General features: G+C 40.4%; 1 protein-coding gene and 1 long non-coding RNA gene across 4 annotated transcripts in view; one reads left to right on the forward strand and one right to left on the reverse strand.

Moving 5' to 3' along the window:
- Positions 1-2,593, reverse strand: part of DTNBP1 (dystrobrevin binding protein 1) — a 73,418-nt gene extending 70,825 nt beyond the window's left edge. The window contains exon 1 of the mRNA XM_065630004.1: positions 2,515-2,593. Within this exon, the coding sequence (XP_065486076.1) occupies positions 2,515-2,570 (56 nt within the window). The 5' untranslated portion in view covers positions 2,571-2,593. The remainder of the gene's footprint in view (positions 1-2,514) is intronic.
- The window catches only part of LOC135986168 (uncharacterized), a 105,370-nt gene continuing 91,574 nt past the window's right edge, over positions 2,591-16,386 (forward strand). For 2 of the 3 annotated variants that reach the window (XR_010605853.1, XR_010605854.1), the window contains exon 1: positions 2,591-2,735. This is a non-coding gene — a long non-coding RNA (uncharacterized LOC135986168). The other variant, XR_010605855.1, reaches the window with a different exon arrangement.

The raw sequence follows: 16,386 nt of genomic DNA on the forward strand, positions 1-16,386 counted from the left end.
TGAGAAAGACCACCACTGTTGCAGAAAGTTCTGCAATTTGTCTGTCTTTTCTGGCACGTTCCCCAGCATGTACTCAAGCCCCTACCAGCAGCACCCCTCTGCATACAGGGACTGAAGGAAATGCTAGTGAGACAACTGGTAGCTCTGACCCAGAATACCAGCCAGACAGTCAGAAATAAAGCTTAAAGGATTTATCACTCGACTGCACAACATTAGTTTCCTATCAGTAGTGTTCTCTACATAAAGTAGATGTAGTGTGAGCCACATCACTCAAGCTGGCAGAAGCACACAAATTACTGCCCAAGCACAGACAAACACAACTCACTGTTCTGTTTGTTTGTGTTTTCTTGGTGTTTTGTTTTGGGTTTTTGTGTGTGTGTTTTGTTGTTGGTTGTGTGCTGCTGGTTTTTTCTTCTCCTGCAAAAGATTGCTTGCAGGTAAATACGTGAAAATCTTAATACCTCACTCACAAAATACACAGTAGACAGCACGGTTTCTTTGTACACAGAAATGGCTAATAACCCTAAACTGCTCTTTCTTTAGATTACACAGTCCCAGATTTAATCTTTTCAGCTGTACATAAACATTCCCTTCTTCCTTTGGGAGTGACATTTTTTTCTTAGAAGACCTGGAAAAGCTTCCCCTTTCCAGTGTTTCAAGAAATCCAACTATTTTATTTTGCAAGCATTCATGTGTAGCTAACAAGTTGGCCACAACTGGCCCAACATTCTTGACACCAGAAATACCTTATTCAGGTTTTGACCATTTTGAGCTAAAGTCTTAACGGCATAAAATGACTTCTGTTACCACTTTGTTGGGGTTAGGAACAGGGTAATCCAGAACACTATGGCATTGCCGTTGCATTGTCTAGGAACAGAAAAGGGGCAAACCCAGGACACGTGATGGTCTCGCCTGAATCCATGGGGACACTACAGGAAAAATCCCGATGCTTTCCACAGCCTCAGCTACTATGGCTCCAAGATACAGGTTCCCAAAGGCAACAAAGAATACATTCCAGATAAAAAAAAAATAAAGATGGGACACTCCAAGGGCACATCAATGGAGCTGCTAGAACACAAAGATGAAAATGATGACATCAGAGACTGCTCTCACAACAAAACAAAATATTGCAGTACAATGAAGCGGGCAAATTAAGAGACCACATGGGAACATATTGAGTCCACTGCAGCAACAGAGATACAGAGTTAAATGACCATCAGATCCAGCATGTTTTGACCTTCCTGTTGTCCTCTTTCATCATATGAAAAACATATTTTCCAAAAGAACATTGCACTATGCCAAGCCATCAAACCCTGTGAGAAGTTCTAAAAATAACAGCAAAACAGAAAGCCAGCCAGAAATAAAGCAATGCCTTAGTCTGTATTCTTAAGATATTTTAATATTAAATTACTGTTTGCTAAGTTGAGACACATAACATATAAGCAATTTACCTGGTTGATTGGCAGCTTATTCTATCAGTTTCCCAGTCATTATAAAATATTTATTGTAAGTTTCTGGACTACACAGACATCCATCACTATATATAAATATTTACCATAGGGGTGTCAGCCTCAATGCTGCCAAAGACCATGCAGTTTTTAAAAGGAATTGATTACAACACGACACTCTGCTGTGGCTCATTACAAACCAACAGGTTTGCAGCAAAAGCATGACCTTGTTCTCCAGCCATCCACTGACCTCCTGTAACATTCATTTGGACCACCTACTTCTACCAAAAATAGCATTGATACAAGGGCCTATCTAAAACCAAAAACCTTGTGAGGCAACGTAGGAAGAATACCCTTCTGTATTTTAATGTAAGGAAGGAGCTGCTCCTTCTGCGTATTCTGCACTTTTTTCCCCCACGTGACAGTAACTAACCTTCTAAGGAAGGAAGAGCTTCTCATATGCCTAACAGAGCACAGCGATGCTCTTTAAGCTATTATGTGAACCCATAAAACCTTGAAAGGTCAGCTACTTCGTGAAAAATTCAAGCGCGTTAATTGACGCCATTCGCATCTTCCTCGTGCTCTCGGAACAGCCATTTCATTCCTTCCTTCCCTTCCTTCCTTTCCTCGACCGCAGCTGCTTCCCAAACCCCGAGGCAGCTCTTCCCCTCAAGCCCCGACCGCAGCTGCCAGGGCACTGCAGCTGCCAGGGCTCTCCCGCCCGCCATGACCCGCTCTGCCGAGACGGGAAAGGAGCGGGCGGGAAAGGGTGGGTAAGACCCAGGGGCCAAGTTTCCAGCCCGTCCCGGCACCGAGCGAGGAACCACCACAACAACCACCGCCGCCGCCAAGCAACCGCGGTGAGGTGGAACAGCCCCGGCGGGGGATCCCGCCCCCCACTCTCCTCCTCTTCCGCCCGCCCGCCCGCCCGCCCGCCGGGCCAGTCCCCGCCCTCCCCCACCCCCCAGTCACCTGCTTCCCCGTCCCCGCCCGCGGGGCGCGGGTCCCTCACCCGTTCCCCCCGCCCCCGCCGCCGCCAGCCCCGCGGGCCCGGGGTGCTACCCACCCGGCGCTGAGGTCCTGCTGGACGCTCAACAAACGCTCCCGCAGCGTCTCCAGCATCGTCCCGGCTTCCCCCGGCTGCGGACGCCAGCGCCGGGCCGGAGGGGCGGGGCGGACCTCAGCCCCCTCCTCCCACCTCAGCCTGTGGGGGCGGTGCCAGGCGCGGCGCGAGCGTGCGACGGTTAACGGCCGCCCTCCCTCTTCCGGCGGTGCTTAAGGGCGCAGGTAGCCTCCCAGGGTTGTCTGTGAGGTGGGGTCTTGGAGGAGAGTTGGGACTCTGTGTTTTGTGTCCCCGGTGTCCGAGTAGAGCCGGGTAGGAGGTGCACCTGAAGGCCGGGCCGTTTACAAGGGTAGCTGTTTGAGAAGCATTTGGATCCCTGGCGTTGTAGCGTGCGGCATTTTAAAAACCGCATTAAGCTCCTTGGTAGGTTGGGACCCTCTCCTTAATGGTTTTGACATCGGCGATAATAGTGGAGGAGTGAACTCAGGGTATTGGGCTTTGCAATAAAATCCGAAATGTATCGAAAGCAAAACTACTGGGTCCCCCTGGGCCTGCTGGGTTCTTGGAATAAGAGACAGATGACAGCGTTTCACAGTTCTTGCAAAGCAGGTAGTTGAACTGTAAGTTCGTCTGTGTGGCCCACCACTGTTTTCTTTGGAGACTGCCAGGCTTGTATAGATATTAGTAGTTCTTAAAAAGAATGGCAAAAAGGGACTGTTAGTTGTTACAAATAGTAAATAATGCAGTGAAAAGTTTTAATTAAGCTTTAATAATAGCTGTTATGAGTCATTTGAGTGATCTCGAGGTGGTTTAAGTGGAATCAGACCTTTTTGGAACAATTGGCTGCTCTTTCCAGATGTCTGTATTTGCAATCACAGTAAAAGGAAGACAGTCTCTCACCCCGTGTGTTCTCAGTTAATATTTGAGGAACATGGACCCAGGATTTAGATGAAGCTGGGAAATCGTAAATTTCCATTTAATTGAGACTTCCATTTTCAGATAAGGCAGCTGAGATTTCAAAGTCAAAACATTTTACTTGTTAACCAATTTGGGTTTGGTTAAAAGTTCCAAAAAATTAAGCGGAGAGCACTGAAATAATTTATTACAAGGAGAATGTATGCAGAGGGGGACTGTTGGGTGTGTTATTCAGTACTGCATATGTATACTCGGAGTGGTTTGCAGTACACTCAGTCAACTGGAAAAGTGAGACCATAATCCCATCCATTTTCTGCTTGTCTGCTTTTAGAAGAATGTGGGGCCTGTAGGTTGTTTCTTATGTGGCGGACTGCATATGAAGTTCTGTAAAAGAGCATATAACGTTTAGACAGTATTTTTCTCTTGCTTGCCTGACAACAACATCGAGAAGTAGAGACTTTCCACCTCCCTGGATAGATAGCTCTCCAGATTAAAGAGGGGAAGGGCTTGAATCAACAAGTTTTTTTCTGATTTATTCAGAGACATGCATCACAAATGCTGACAAAAGCTGTGCAATCTGGCCTTAGATAATACATATATTATGGGAATTAAAGTTTTCAGAAAATAAGGCAGAAGTTTTAACCTTTAATTTTCCCCTTTCCTTTGAGAAGACATGAATTTATTCTGTGTTATATAATTTCAATTTAATCATGAATGTTTTTGTCAGCAGTGGCTCTAAAAATTCACGGTGAGTAAACACTTTTAGACTCCATTGCTTCTTTCATAGTTAAAAAGAAACTATTCAAAGACTGTTGTACAATTTCGTTGTCATCTCTATGTAGAATTTGGGGAAAGAAATGTGTTAAGGTAGTGCTAACAGTCACAGTAATCCTAGAAATACAGGAGTAGAAGAGACTTCCAAAAGCACCTGCTATGCTCAAGGGCCACGATGAATTATAAATAGACTATATAGAGTTTTGTTTAACTGGTTCTTTGGAACTTCAAATGAAGGAGATTCTGCAAGCTCTGTAAGTTATCAGCTCACATGTTTATCTTGATCTTCTTGTCATGTCAGTACCACACATGCAGTGGGATAGGTGGAGAGAATTAAAAATATGGGAGGAATGGCTTATGGTTAAACTATAAGCATGGATAACAGTCTCTATTTTTCATTTTTGGGTGCAAATTTCATTTTTTTTTCTTTTTAAAGATCTGTAGAATATGATTAAAAGTTGACTAGTCTACATTATAGCTCTTGGTCTCTATACAGTTTATTTTTCTAGCTAGCTAGTTTTGTACTGATAAAAGACTTAAGTGTTATTAGAAATAACTGAGATAAACTTTAATTCTAAAACTTGACTGCTACCATTTTAATTCATTAAGGCTAAAATAAAAGTGTGTCTGATTCAGCATTTCTTGCAGGAATTCCACTGCATGCTGAAAAGAAAGGCTGGTATCTGTCGAAGACTCTTATGTGCCTAAAGCTTCAGGAGGGTCACATGACATAAGGAGAAACTAAATTAGAGCATTATATCATAAGAACTATCTGTCATAGTCTCACTTACCATGAGGCCTCATTACAATTTCTAGCAGCTTCTAAGGGCTCCGTTTTCCAAATTAACCTTTATAACTTCCTAATCAGAGTTAATTTCTGCTCTTACCTGTACTAACTCTTGGGGCTTTAGCTCTGTAATAAAGTTCTGAAGCTGACACAAAGCTTTTATGTTATATTAATAGAGAGTATCTTTTTATCCCAATAAAGCAAGTTGGTTTTGGTTTTATTTTTTGCTTTTCCTGGAGACTAGCACAAAAAGATATCGACAGTAATTATTTCCAGTCCCATTGAGAACTGGAAAAATAAGTTCTGTCCCACAAGTAAAAGTATTTGATTCATACAACAAGAAGTATGGGACCTAATCTTGAGATTAATACAAGTTCAAAGACCTATTTTAGATGTTAACTTTTTAATGGACCACCTTTCTGACAGAATGAGATTTGTATTTCTATACTTAATACTTTCTATGGAAAATTTGAAGATTGGCTTAGTCCAAACTAAAAGTTTGTATGTATGGTACTTTGCACTAAGATGATGATTAAAAAAAATAAAATGGAGTTGGAATTTACGAGCCCAGATAAGTGTGTTGTAAATGAGATTTAACTGGAGCACAAAATAATCAGAGCATTTGTTGCTCCAGTTTCACTGTTTCTATGAAAAAGACTTTGGAGGGAGGCACATCATAGTCGTAGAGATACATAATGGTGAAATTCCATGATCCTCATCTACCATTCTCCTTAGATTGTACCTGGTGATTGATGAATTGTTACCTTTCTGATTGGCATTGGAATAAATTGGCAGTAGCTCCAGACTACTTCAACTCATTTTACCTCTTCCCAGCATAGTTGAATTGGCCCTATCTCTGCCGTTATCTAAAAGATGACAAAACAGGATTTTCTTCTATCAAAAAATAACTAATAGGAAGGATACTTCAGAAATTAGGACTTTATTTAAAACTCTGTAATTTGGATTCTCTCAGTATCTTGAAACTTTAGTACAATTAAATTCTTCAAAGTTAATACAACAGCTTCCTGAAAGAAAGCGAGGATCATAACTCCAGCTACTGAATGTATTAAAGTTCATATAGAGTGTGCTGATTTTGACAGAAGAAGAAAATATATAGTGAATTGGCCAATTCCACTAGAGGGCACAGCTGTGTATAGAAAAAACAAAATAGAAGTATGCTAGTATCCATTTCTCTGGAAGTGCATGTATCTTACATGAGCAAAATATTACTGATAATGTATTAAGTACAATTCATGACTTATTTCATCTCAGGGCACCTTAAAAACTGCTACTGGTTTGAATGGCATCAGGCTCAGTAGGTAGTGTCCACCTGGTATTTGACATAGTCACAGTGTTGCTTTCCTAAACTCCTTTCTCCTGGTTAAGTAGGGTGGGGAAATCTGTGTTACAGTTTCACTGATATTGTATCGACAGTGCAGACCGTCATTAGAAAAAAAGCAGAGACAAGAGTCTCATGTCCTGCCTCCTGCCAGAACACTAGGTTACACTGGTCCCAATGACTCTTACCTTGTCACCACTGTTGAAATGATCTGGAGGGATGCACTACTAACAACTGATTTCAAAAGAAGCAGCAGTGTTCTGTCTTTGGGAGGAGGATCCCACCGTCTTCCAGACAGCAACTGCCTCTGTCAGGCAAGTTTAGCCTATTAATTAGGAGACATACTTGAGTAGACTGCATAGCTTGTATAACTAATCTTGACCCTGTTGTCAAGGAAATTAAAAAGATATATTAAGTATGAATGGATGCTGTACAATAATATTTGGAGTAGTATTAAGTAGTTATCTTGTGTCTGCATCTGCTATTTTTTGTTGTTCTTGTGCGTAATTTTACTAGAGTAGGCATTGTATCATATGATTAGATGTTCCCCCAGGCTATAAAGCATAACTGGTTTGTTTGAGGAAAAAGTCGTGTGTTTTCCTTGTCATTGCAGTGCCAGAAAATGCTGGTGTGACAGTAGCTACACTTGTGGGGAGGATGTGTGGGGGATAGAACTTTAGCAAAGCCTCAGCCTTTTGGAAGTGTTCCAGGAGGGACCCCCTTTCTATTGCTGTGTGCTGTGTCAGCACTAGGAGGCTCTGCTGGTGTCCCTGTGCTGGTGTGAGTGAAGCAGCAGAAATGCTGTTTGCAGAGAAGGGACTGCAAAAATGCTGAGAAAACTGCTGCAAGTGGATGGGATGTGTCATGAAGCACAAGTGGGTTTTAGTCGAATAAAATACACATTTCCCCAGTGCTTACTGCTCTATTTAAGTTTGTCTGTATTACTTTCAATTTTCTATTAGCATGACCAATTTCTGCTCCCCTGGATGTCAGAAGTGTTGTTTGAGGGAAGTGGAATGAGGCCCAGAGTGAGATTCTTGAAGGACAGGCATACTATCTGTCAGTTTTATTGATCAGAGGCAATTAGCTCAGCCAAACCCAATTAGGACACAGTTTTAGTTTTATACACACAGACATTAATCGCTCATTATCTAAGTGAACTCTAAAGGGAATTACAACAGACTAACAGAATAAAATGGCTGTCTCTTTGCTGGTAATGGAGGAGTTTTCTAGATTTGTATTTGGTACTAAACTACTAATTTCAATTATTTCTTCTTATGTTAAATCAGCTTTTGTTTTTTGGATTTTTTTTCATTAACAAGATCTTAATCATCTGTGATTCTGGCCTTTCTGGTGACAAACATCATCCCATGAGTTAATTTAATTGCCTTTTTTTTTTTTTTTTTACCATTAACTCCTCCCCTTGTTTGCTGCTCTTGCTTAAGGGAATTTTTGTTGAAGCCTCCTGGCTGACTGCCTAACATTTGGCTAATAGCTCTGCAATTGTCAACTTCGTACTGTTTCAGTGTTTGAAATGGAATTCTCTTTCCTCAGTTTGTATGGGTCTGCTGTTTACTAGTCCATTATGCATAGAATCTAATCCACTTAAGCTGTAAGTAGCTTGGAGACAGAGCTTTTTTTTATCATCACATTATGTTTAATTTATTGAGCATAATTTAGTTCGAATGAAATAAAATAGTCATAGTGGTTCTTGTACTGTTGCAGAACTTTTTTATAACAGTGTATTTTGTCAGTTTGATTGATTTTATCTATTTACAGTTGTTGTGACAACCAGAGTTGCTTTACTAGCTACAGCAAAAGTACCTCATCTTCCTGGAAAGTACACCATATTTCAAACTAAATAGCTTCAGAGTGGACCTGAGAATTGCATAGGCAAGTTTTGATTTAAAGTGTTGTCTGTGCTCTCTCTCTCTCCATTTGCTTTTGTGGGGGAGGGTTTTGTGGTCTGGGTTTTTTTTTTTTGTTTTTTGGGGGGAGAGTTAGTATGCTTTTCATATGAAAAGTAGCTGTCATTGCTGGATATCAAGGTGCATTGCATAGACAAATACTGTTCATATGAAAAACACTGAGAGAGGCCAACTTCTCAGATTTAGGTGCCTACAGTTATGGAACTGGCTTTTGAGGTCATTAAAAGTGGGATGTGCCCATTCCGCCACATCTGAAAATCAAAGTGCTTCAGTGCCAAATTTAAGACACCACGTTTGTTCAGTCTGGCCTGTATATCCCAGTATATGAAATGGAAAAACTAGATTGGACCTGTTTGTTGGTAATATACTGCTGTGAGATACTTTATAGGCTTCTGTAAGAAATGTTCATGGTCTGGACTTCACAGGAATGAGAGTGAGGTTAATGTTGTTCAGACCAAACCTTTGACATGGAACGCATGGGAGGCTTAAAGAGCCTTCAGCAAAATGTCCACATTAAACTGAGAAAAAGAAGATACATCGCCTTTAGAGATGTGTCTGAAACCTTGCCTTTTCCCAGTAGCAAAGATAAACAACAATTGTCGCAGAGTAAGGGCACTAGGTGAGGCTTGAAAATATTATTTTTATTCTCAGAAGAGTTGTAAATATTATTCATAACTAGAAAACTTTCCCAGTACATATACTTTTGTAATATAGTCCCAGGCTTTCAAATGCTTGAAGAATATCGTACATCCTTTCTACTGGGAACAGACAACAAAAGTAAACCTAGACAGAGTGTTTCCAGTATTCCCTTGCAATGAGGAATTTTGCTTCTTTCAGAAATTAAGTTCTTTCAGCGCATTGTATCAGACATTGCTTCAATAATTCATACATTCAACTTTTAAACCCCCGGTCTCAAATATATGTTTGCATAGCAATAATATCCATGTCTAGCAGCCAAATATCCATTTCTCAAAGAGCAGTTCCATGCCATTTTTGCAGTGTGCCTACAACAACTGTGTGAGAAACTTAGAGTCTCAGTGTACTTTCCTTGTTTAGATTCATCCTGGACTCCAGCAGTATGATGGGAAGATACAGGACTATGAGCTGCTCTCAAGTCCTCAAAACAGAAACTTGTTTCAGCCCAAAGATATGTATTCAAGGCCTGGCTTTAAAAGTCTAGCTTAGAATCCTTTGCCTTTCCATCTCTGAATCTCTATTTGTTTCATAAAAATATTGATTTTCTATTTATTTGTTTGCTTAGGTATATCCTGCAACCAGCAGCTTCAGCTAGGAAATTATTTTTACTAAGTAATAAACAGACTTAAACAGTGCTGTTTGTATTAGTGCTGTCTGTACATGGCAGTAATATTAAAGATTTTGCTCGCATCTGCCTTGATGTTGCAAAGTCACCCTGTGTGTTTAAACAATACGATGAAAAGGCAGGAAGAAAGTATATTTTAAGAATATAATTTCATATGATGGGTCCTGGTGGACATCAAGTTGACCATGAGCAAGCAATGGGACCTTATGGCAAAGGAGGCTAACAGCATCCTGGGTTGCACTAGGAGGGGTGTTGCCAGCAGGTCAAGGATCCTTCCCCTCTGCTCAGCACTGGTGAAGCCACAACTGGAGTGCTGTGTCCAGTTCTGGGCCCCCCAGTACAAGAGAGACATGGACATACTGGAGAGAGTCCAGTGAAGGGACATGACAATGATTAAGGGACTGGAGCATCTCCTGTGGGGAAAGGCTCAGAAAGCTGAGGATGTTTCACCTGGAGAAGGTTTGTGGGAGATCTTATCAATGTCTATAAGTACCTGAAGGGAGGGTATAAAGAAGACAGAGCCAGGCTCTTCTCAGTGGTGCCTAGTGACAGGACCAGAGGCACCAAGCACAAACTGGAACATGGAAGGTTCCCTCTGAACATCAGAACCCACGTTTTTGCAGTGAGGATGACCTAGCACTGGCACAGGTTGCCAGGGAGATTGTGGACTCTCCCTCCTTGGAGATATTCAAAAGCTCTCTGAAAATGGTCCTGGGCAAGTGTCTCTAGGTGGTGTTGCTTGAACAGGGCAGTTGGACCAGATGAGCTCCAGAGGTCCCTGCCAACCTCAACCCTTCTGTGATTCAGTGATGTCTGTATAATCTTACTTGCTTGGAATACCATATTAAGGTTTCAGCTTATGACCATTTATGATTTCATTTGTACTTTCTTTTTACTCATACATACAACTTTTGAAAGTAGCCTGTACACTGAAGTCACAGAACTTTGAAAGCAGAGGTTGTCCCAGATTTTATGTGGAAGACTGAGCTAAAATGGTGATTCTTTGATTCTTACTGTAATAACATTTTTACTGTAATACCTTTACTGTATTGCTTTAATCAGGCAGTGCTATGTTTTTTGCTTCCTCTAAATCATCAGTCTCTAGTAGTAATTTAGTAATTTCTAATTAGCTCATTTGATACTGAGGGTTCTGAAAATGCTTTCTGAATGTCAGTAAATGAAGACTCAAATACATACAAACATACAAGATTTTAAATATTCAGCAATTACTGATGGAAATGTTGTATAACTAGAAATCAGGCCTTGTCAAGGTTTTCAGCCTTAAATATTCATGTTAGTCCAAAGATTTATTTCAGCATGAGATTCCATGCTTTTTTTTTTCTATGAAGAGCCTAAAAATGGCTAAGAAAAAAAGAATAATATAATGTACATAATATTTTATGTATGTAGGTATACATGTGTGTGCATGTGAAAATTAATGTCATGACTGTAATACTGTAATTTTTGCAGTAGCAGAGGAATATCTATCTAATTGATACCATGTACTTAATTTTATTTTTCACAAAAGTTAGTTGATTTTAAATAGACCGTTCAGTGTCTTTGAATTGTCAGATAGGCCAAAGAACGGACATTGAGAGATGAAAAACTATCCAACTTTATTTACTAAAATTTAGTGATTCTATTGAGTTCATATGAATTGAGTTTATATACACGTATTGATTATGCCTTTAGTCTGTCATTAGCAGAATAAGAACGCATCACCCACTTCCATTCATTCTCATGTTTGAAAATCTTTTTCAATAGCTCTTACTGTACATTTCCTTGGTACTATAACGTAGAACAACTCGCTTTTCATTCTTTTCACATGAAACATAGGTTCTTTTCTCTCCAGTAGTATGCATCTTATTACAAATAAATCATCACTTAAAGAAATAGAGACTAAAAGGCAGGAATCCCTTGTGTTAAAATACATATACATCTTCTGCATAAGAGATTCGTAAATTCCTTTATCCAAGGCAAAATCTACAGTTTTGAGATAGCAAAATAAGTTGTTTTGTGAACAGTGGAACTAATGAAGTTTTTCAAATTATTTTTTTCTCCCACATTCCTCAGTCCTTCCCGTCCCCAGTGCTCAAGTACTTCTTCCAGCTCCTTCCCATGTCTTTTGCCAGTTTGGCTGAGAATGTGGCAACATATGCTGTTGCTGAAATAACCGTGTGCTGTTTGTTTGTTCATTATGTCCATGGTGATTGGCCAACTGACTGAACTGCAACTGACTTTTCCTTAGTGGTAGCACTAATTTTGATCCATTCTAGTAATCAGTTTTCACAGAATGTATAGGAATTTACTGTCTTTTGAGAACTGTGTGTATCTCTGAAGTCTGAAATGTTCAATGGGCCCACAGGTTTAGGAAGGGGAGGCCTCACAGTGCAGTTGCGTAAGTCTCACTTGTTTAGGAAATCAGGTTCAAAGTTACTGTCACATTTCAGAAAAAAAGAATCTGAAAGTCCATCAAAGTTAATAAAATTATCAGAACAATTAGTTCTAACTAAAATTACTCAGGGCAACAGAATGACTTTTAGTTTCGTTGTGAAGTTTTTATGCCTGATTAGTGAAAGATGAATCCTGATGCAGCGAAGCAAAATACTCAAATTGTAAAATACCAGCTGCATCTCTCTGAGGATTTTTGAAGTTGCATGAGGTTAAAAACATAGGTCATGTATGGTCAGATCCACTGATATACAGGCACAAGGCAGGTCCTCCCATTTTTTTAAACAAAACTCTTCTTATTAAGGAACCCGTTTAGACCTGATATGTCAAAGCAGAACACATTTTTGTCTAAGGCCAGCTTGCATCTACAGTGCCTTTGTGTACATAAGGCATTACCATTTTTTTTCCACTACAGTATCTGTGTTAAGCAATTTCAAGGCACCACATTCCAGATGTTGCAGAAGGAATTCTCTCTGCCTCAGTGACCTGGAAGTCCGAAGCCTGCAGGCTTAAGACACAGAAGTCTCCCTCATCTTCCCTGGAGCAGGGCAGCCATCTAGCAGAAATTCATCAGCCTGCAGAGTCTGACAGGTGAACAAGGTTCCTGCTGAGCAATTACAGTGAATAGATGCTTTCTTCCATCCATTATATTTTGAGCTTGGCATTTATCGTTTGAAACCTGTTTTTCAAGAAATTTTCTAGCCAGCTCTTTTAAACAAGAAAAAGAGTGGAGTTGAATATTAATATTCCTTAATTTGCTTTTTTCTTGTGGTACCTTCTTTTAAGAAATGAATATTTGATTTTCTACTTTTCATACAGCATAGAACTTGGTTGAGTTCATTCCATTTATCACAGAATCACAGAATGTTAGGGATTGGAAGGGAACTCGAAAGAACATCTAGTCCAATCCCCCTGCTGGAGCAGGAACACCTAGATGAGGTTTCACAGGCATGTGTCCACACGGGTTTTGAATGTCTCCAGAGAAGAAGACTCCACAAGCCCCCTGGGCAGCCTGTTCCAGTGTTCTGTTACCCTCACTGTGAAGAAGTTTCTTCTCATATTTAAGTGGAACCTCCTATGTTCCAGTTTGTACCCATTGCCCCTTGTCCTATCATTGGTTGTCAACTGTTCAAGATATTTGACATAAGAAACAGGATTTACAAACACTTGAACAGAACTACTTTACCTTCTGTGAACTGTAGCAGTTATCTGTGGTATATTGAAACAGGACTCTGTGTACATAGCAGGAAGATCGTTCTTTGTCTTACTTAAAGAAGACTACTTTTACCAAAATGATCTTGAGTTAAAGGTACAATAACTATTATGAAAGCTTTTCAGAGAGACACACAAAAATTATGGGAGCTGAAGTAACAGATGCCTACTGATTTCTGGGATTAAAGGAGTTTAATCTTGTGGTTTTGTGGTGGGTTAACTGTAACTAAGGACCAAACTCCTACCCAGCCACTCACTGACTCCCCCCTCCTCAGGAGGACAGGGGGAGAAAATAGGAAGAACAGGCACAAGAAGGCCTGTGGGTCAAGATAAAGACAGGAGGATTGCTTACCGGTTGGTGTTGTGGGCAAAACAGACTCAATTTGGTGAAAATTAATTTATTGCCAATTAAAATGGATTTGGGTAGTGAGAAACAAAGACTATTGTTACAACAACTTTCCTCTCTCTTTTTCCATGCTCAACTTTGTTCCTTTATACCAGACTCCTCTGCTCTGTCCTAGAGAGGTGTAGGAGAGGATGGCGGTATATGTTACTGTTTGTATACAGTGATTTTCTCCTTGTCATTCATGCCTTCTCCCCCTCTTTCTCCAATCTGGCATGAATTCTCTACAGGCTGCAGTTCCTTTCTGTAAAATCTTCTCTGACATGGGCTTTTCCACAGGCTACTGGGAATAGCAGCTCCAGCACCATGGAGCACCTCTTCCTCCTCCTTCTCTGACCATGGTGTCCCCTCCACTGTTTCTCACTCTTTTTGTTCCCTCTTCCTATGCCTCTCCAGCATTTTTTATGCTTTCTTAGGTATGTTTTCACTGAGGCCCCACACACAACTTTGCTGATAGGTGCAGATTTGACCTGTTGTGAATCTGTTGCTGAGCCAGCTGGAAAAGGCTGCTTCCAGCACAGGGCAGCCCCTCAGCTCTTCTCACAGAGACCACCCCTGCAACTCACCCTGCTACCAAAGCCTCTCATTTACACCAAATACAGTTCCTTATTATTTTCCTTCATTTAATAGTAAAATACCAGTAATCATAGCTTTGTGTAAGAATAACTGTATATCAGAATAATCTCAATATTATACACAGCATGGCCAGGACTCCTTGTGACAATAAAGGTAGTCACTCAGAACTGACATTAAGAGACTTCCAGGTTCCTGTTCTCCCTTTCTCTGTGCATGAAGACTTTGTATGATACTCCTTTTCTAAAGTGGGACCCAACCAGAACTTGTGGTCAGCTCCCAGCTCTACCAGTTAATTTTCTTAGCAGGTTTAAAACCAACTGGTTTGTCGTTATGTAAATCATCCCTTTCCATCCCACAGCCTCAAATGTGGAATACTTTGAGGAGTTCAGTGAGATTATACTGTCACAGACACAGTCATAACTCTCACTCTCTTCATGGAGAGCTACGATAGCAAAAAACCAGCAGAACAAGGCCTGCTTCTCTTAGGTATCAGACTCATAGCACTGAACTATTCTCTGTTCCCCCAATCTACCTTGCTCTTGGACACTAATCATGTCCTGGCTTTTTGTACATGCACTGGGAGCTTATGTATGTACTTCTGAACTTCCCAGTTCACTACAGATGGAAGGCAAATACTGTGGCTGTTCAATGTGCCTTTACAGTGGTGGCACCTGACAGGCCACCTGCTCTAGCCACCCGGGCATCCTCCTGTCATAATTAACATCCTGCTTGTCCTGCTTTACACAAACAGGAAAGTTGAAGAGGAATTCGAGGCTCAGTAGGTGCTGATTAGCCAAATCTAAACTTTCTACCTAAACTACAGTTTCAGTGAAGAGTTTGGAAATTGTGAATGTTCTCTCTCTGTTTCTTTTAAGGCACTTTCAAAAAAAGCCAAAATCACAACTGCCAGCAAGGTACAAATTGCAAACACTACAGAGGAATAATTTGGAGAGGTTTTATGACACTTGGACTATCATAGTTACACACTAGCTTTAGCTTTCAATACAAGTGACAATTGTTTAAAGTAGATAAACTACTAGATAATGAATATGGAAGGTTGCGGCCTGCTATTACTAGCCATTTTCAGAATGGAAAACTTAATGGAAAATGCTCCAATTTTCCAGTTTATCCAAAAGTTGTTGCATATTAGATTGTGTCTAACACTCAACTAGTATGCACTTCTACAGCTCTAGCGAAGTCAGCATTGTCTAGAAAAGATTAAAATCTGACTGATTAGTTCTAGCTAGCTGGATTTTTTCTACACTGGAAATTCTCAAAAATGGCCTGCACTAATGACATTCTCATTCAATCATCTAATTTAATGATATTCACAATAACAGAGGTGTCAGTGATTTGGCAAATGAAGAAACATTCTCATTAGCATCCAAAACTAAATTATTCCCTCTTACTTGGAAAACTGTGCAATTTGAAATGCCATTTTTTATCAAATTCATCTCTCTTAATAAGGTCTATAATTATGAAGGAAGAAGGTGTAACAAGATCAGCTTATAATGCAGGTAGCATAGATGACTACTTATAATTCCCCAGAGGATGAAGCTCTCTGATGATGGCACTAGCATGCTTAGGGCTACTAGACTGCTATTTCTAAATATCTTTATTTTGAAGGAATTGTGTTTATGGGAGATTATATTATTGGTTTGAAATGCTCAGCAGCTTTTATTGTAGCTGCTATTTGCTTTCTTTTTGGTGTTAATTTCTGCTTCTAGCAGACGGATCACAATCTAGTAACAGAGACTCTCTGTGGAGTATCTGTGGAACAGCTTTGCTTCTATGACTGCAGTCTGTGGACCCATTCCTGCAAATACTTAATGCAGCTATTTACATGTGTTTCGACATGGTGGTTCATTTGGATAAGAAAGGCATTGCTACACCTCCTGATCTGGTGGGTGACATGAAGTGAATTTTTCAATTCTCTCTGTCTTAATTTCCCTGTGTGTAAAACTGAGATTGTATTACAAATCTTCAGTCTCTCTTACTTAAATTTCTCAGAATGTATCCCAGATGCTTTAAGTTGAGGATTGGGATAAACAGCAACATCTTGTATTTTGGACGTTGTCCTCGGTTCTGAACCGGAGTCTAGCTGATGGGAAGCTGGCAACCAGCTTCTCTCACCCTGCTCCTTAAGGCAGATCCCCCTTCCAAATTCTC

The sequence above is a fragment of the Caloenas nicobarica genome, chromosome 2 (assembly GCF_036013445.1).
Source record: "Caloenas nicobarica isolate bCalNic1 chromosome 2, bCalNic1.hap1, whole genome shotgun sequence".
NCBI lineage: Eukaryota > Metazoa > Chordata > Aves > Columbiformes > Columbidae > Caloenas > Caloenas nicobarica.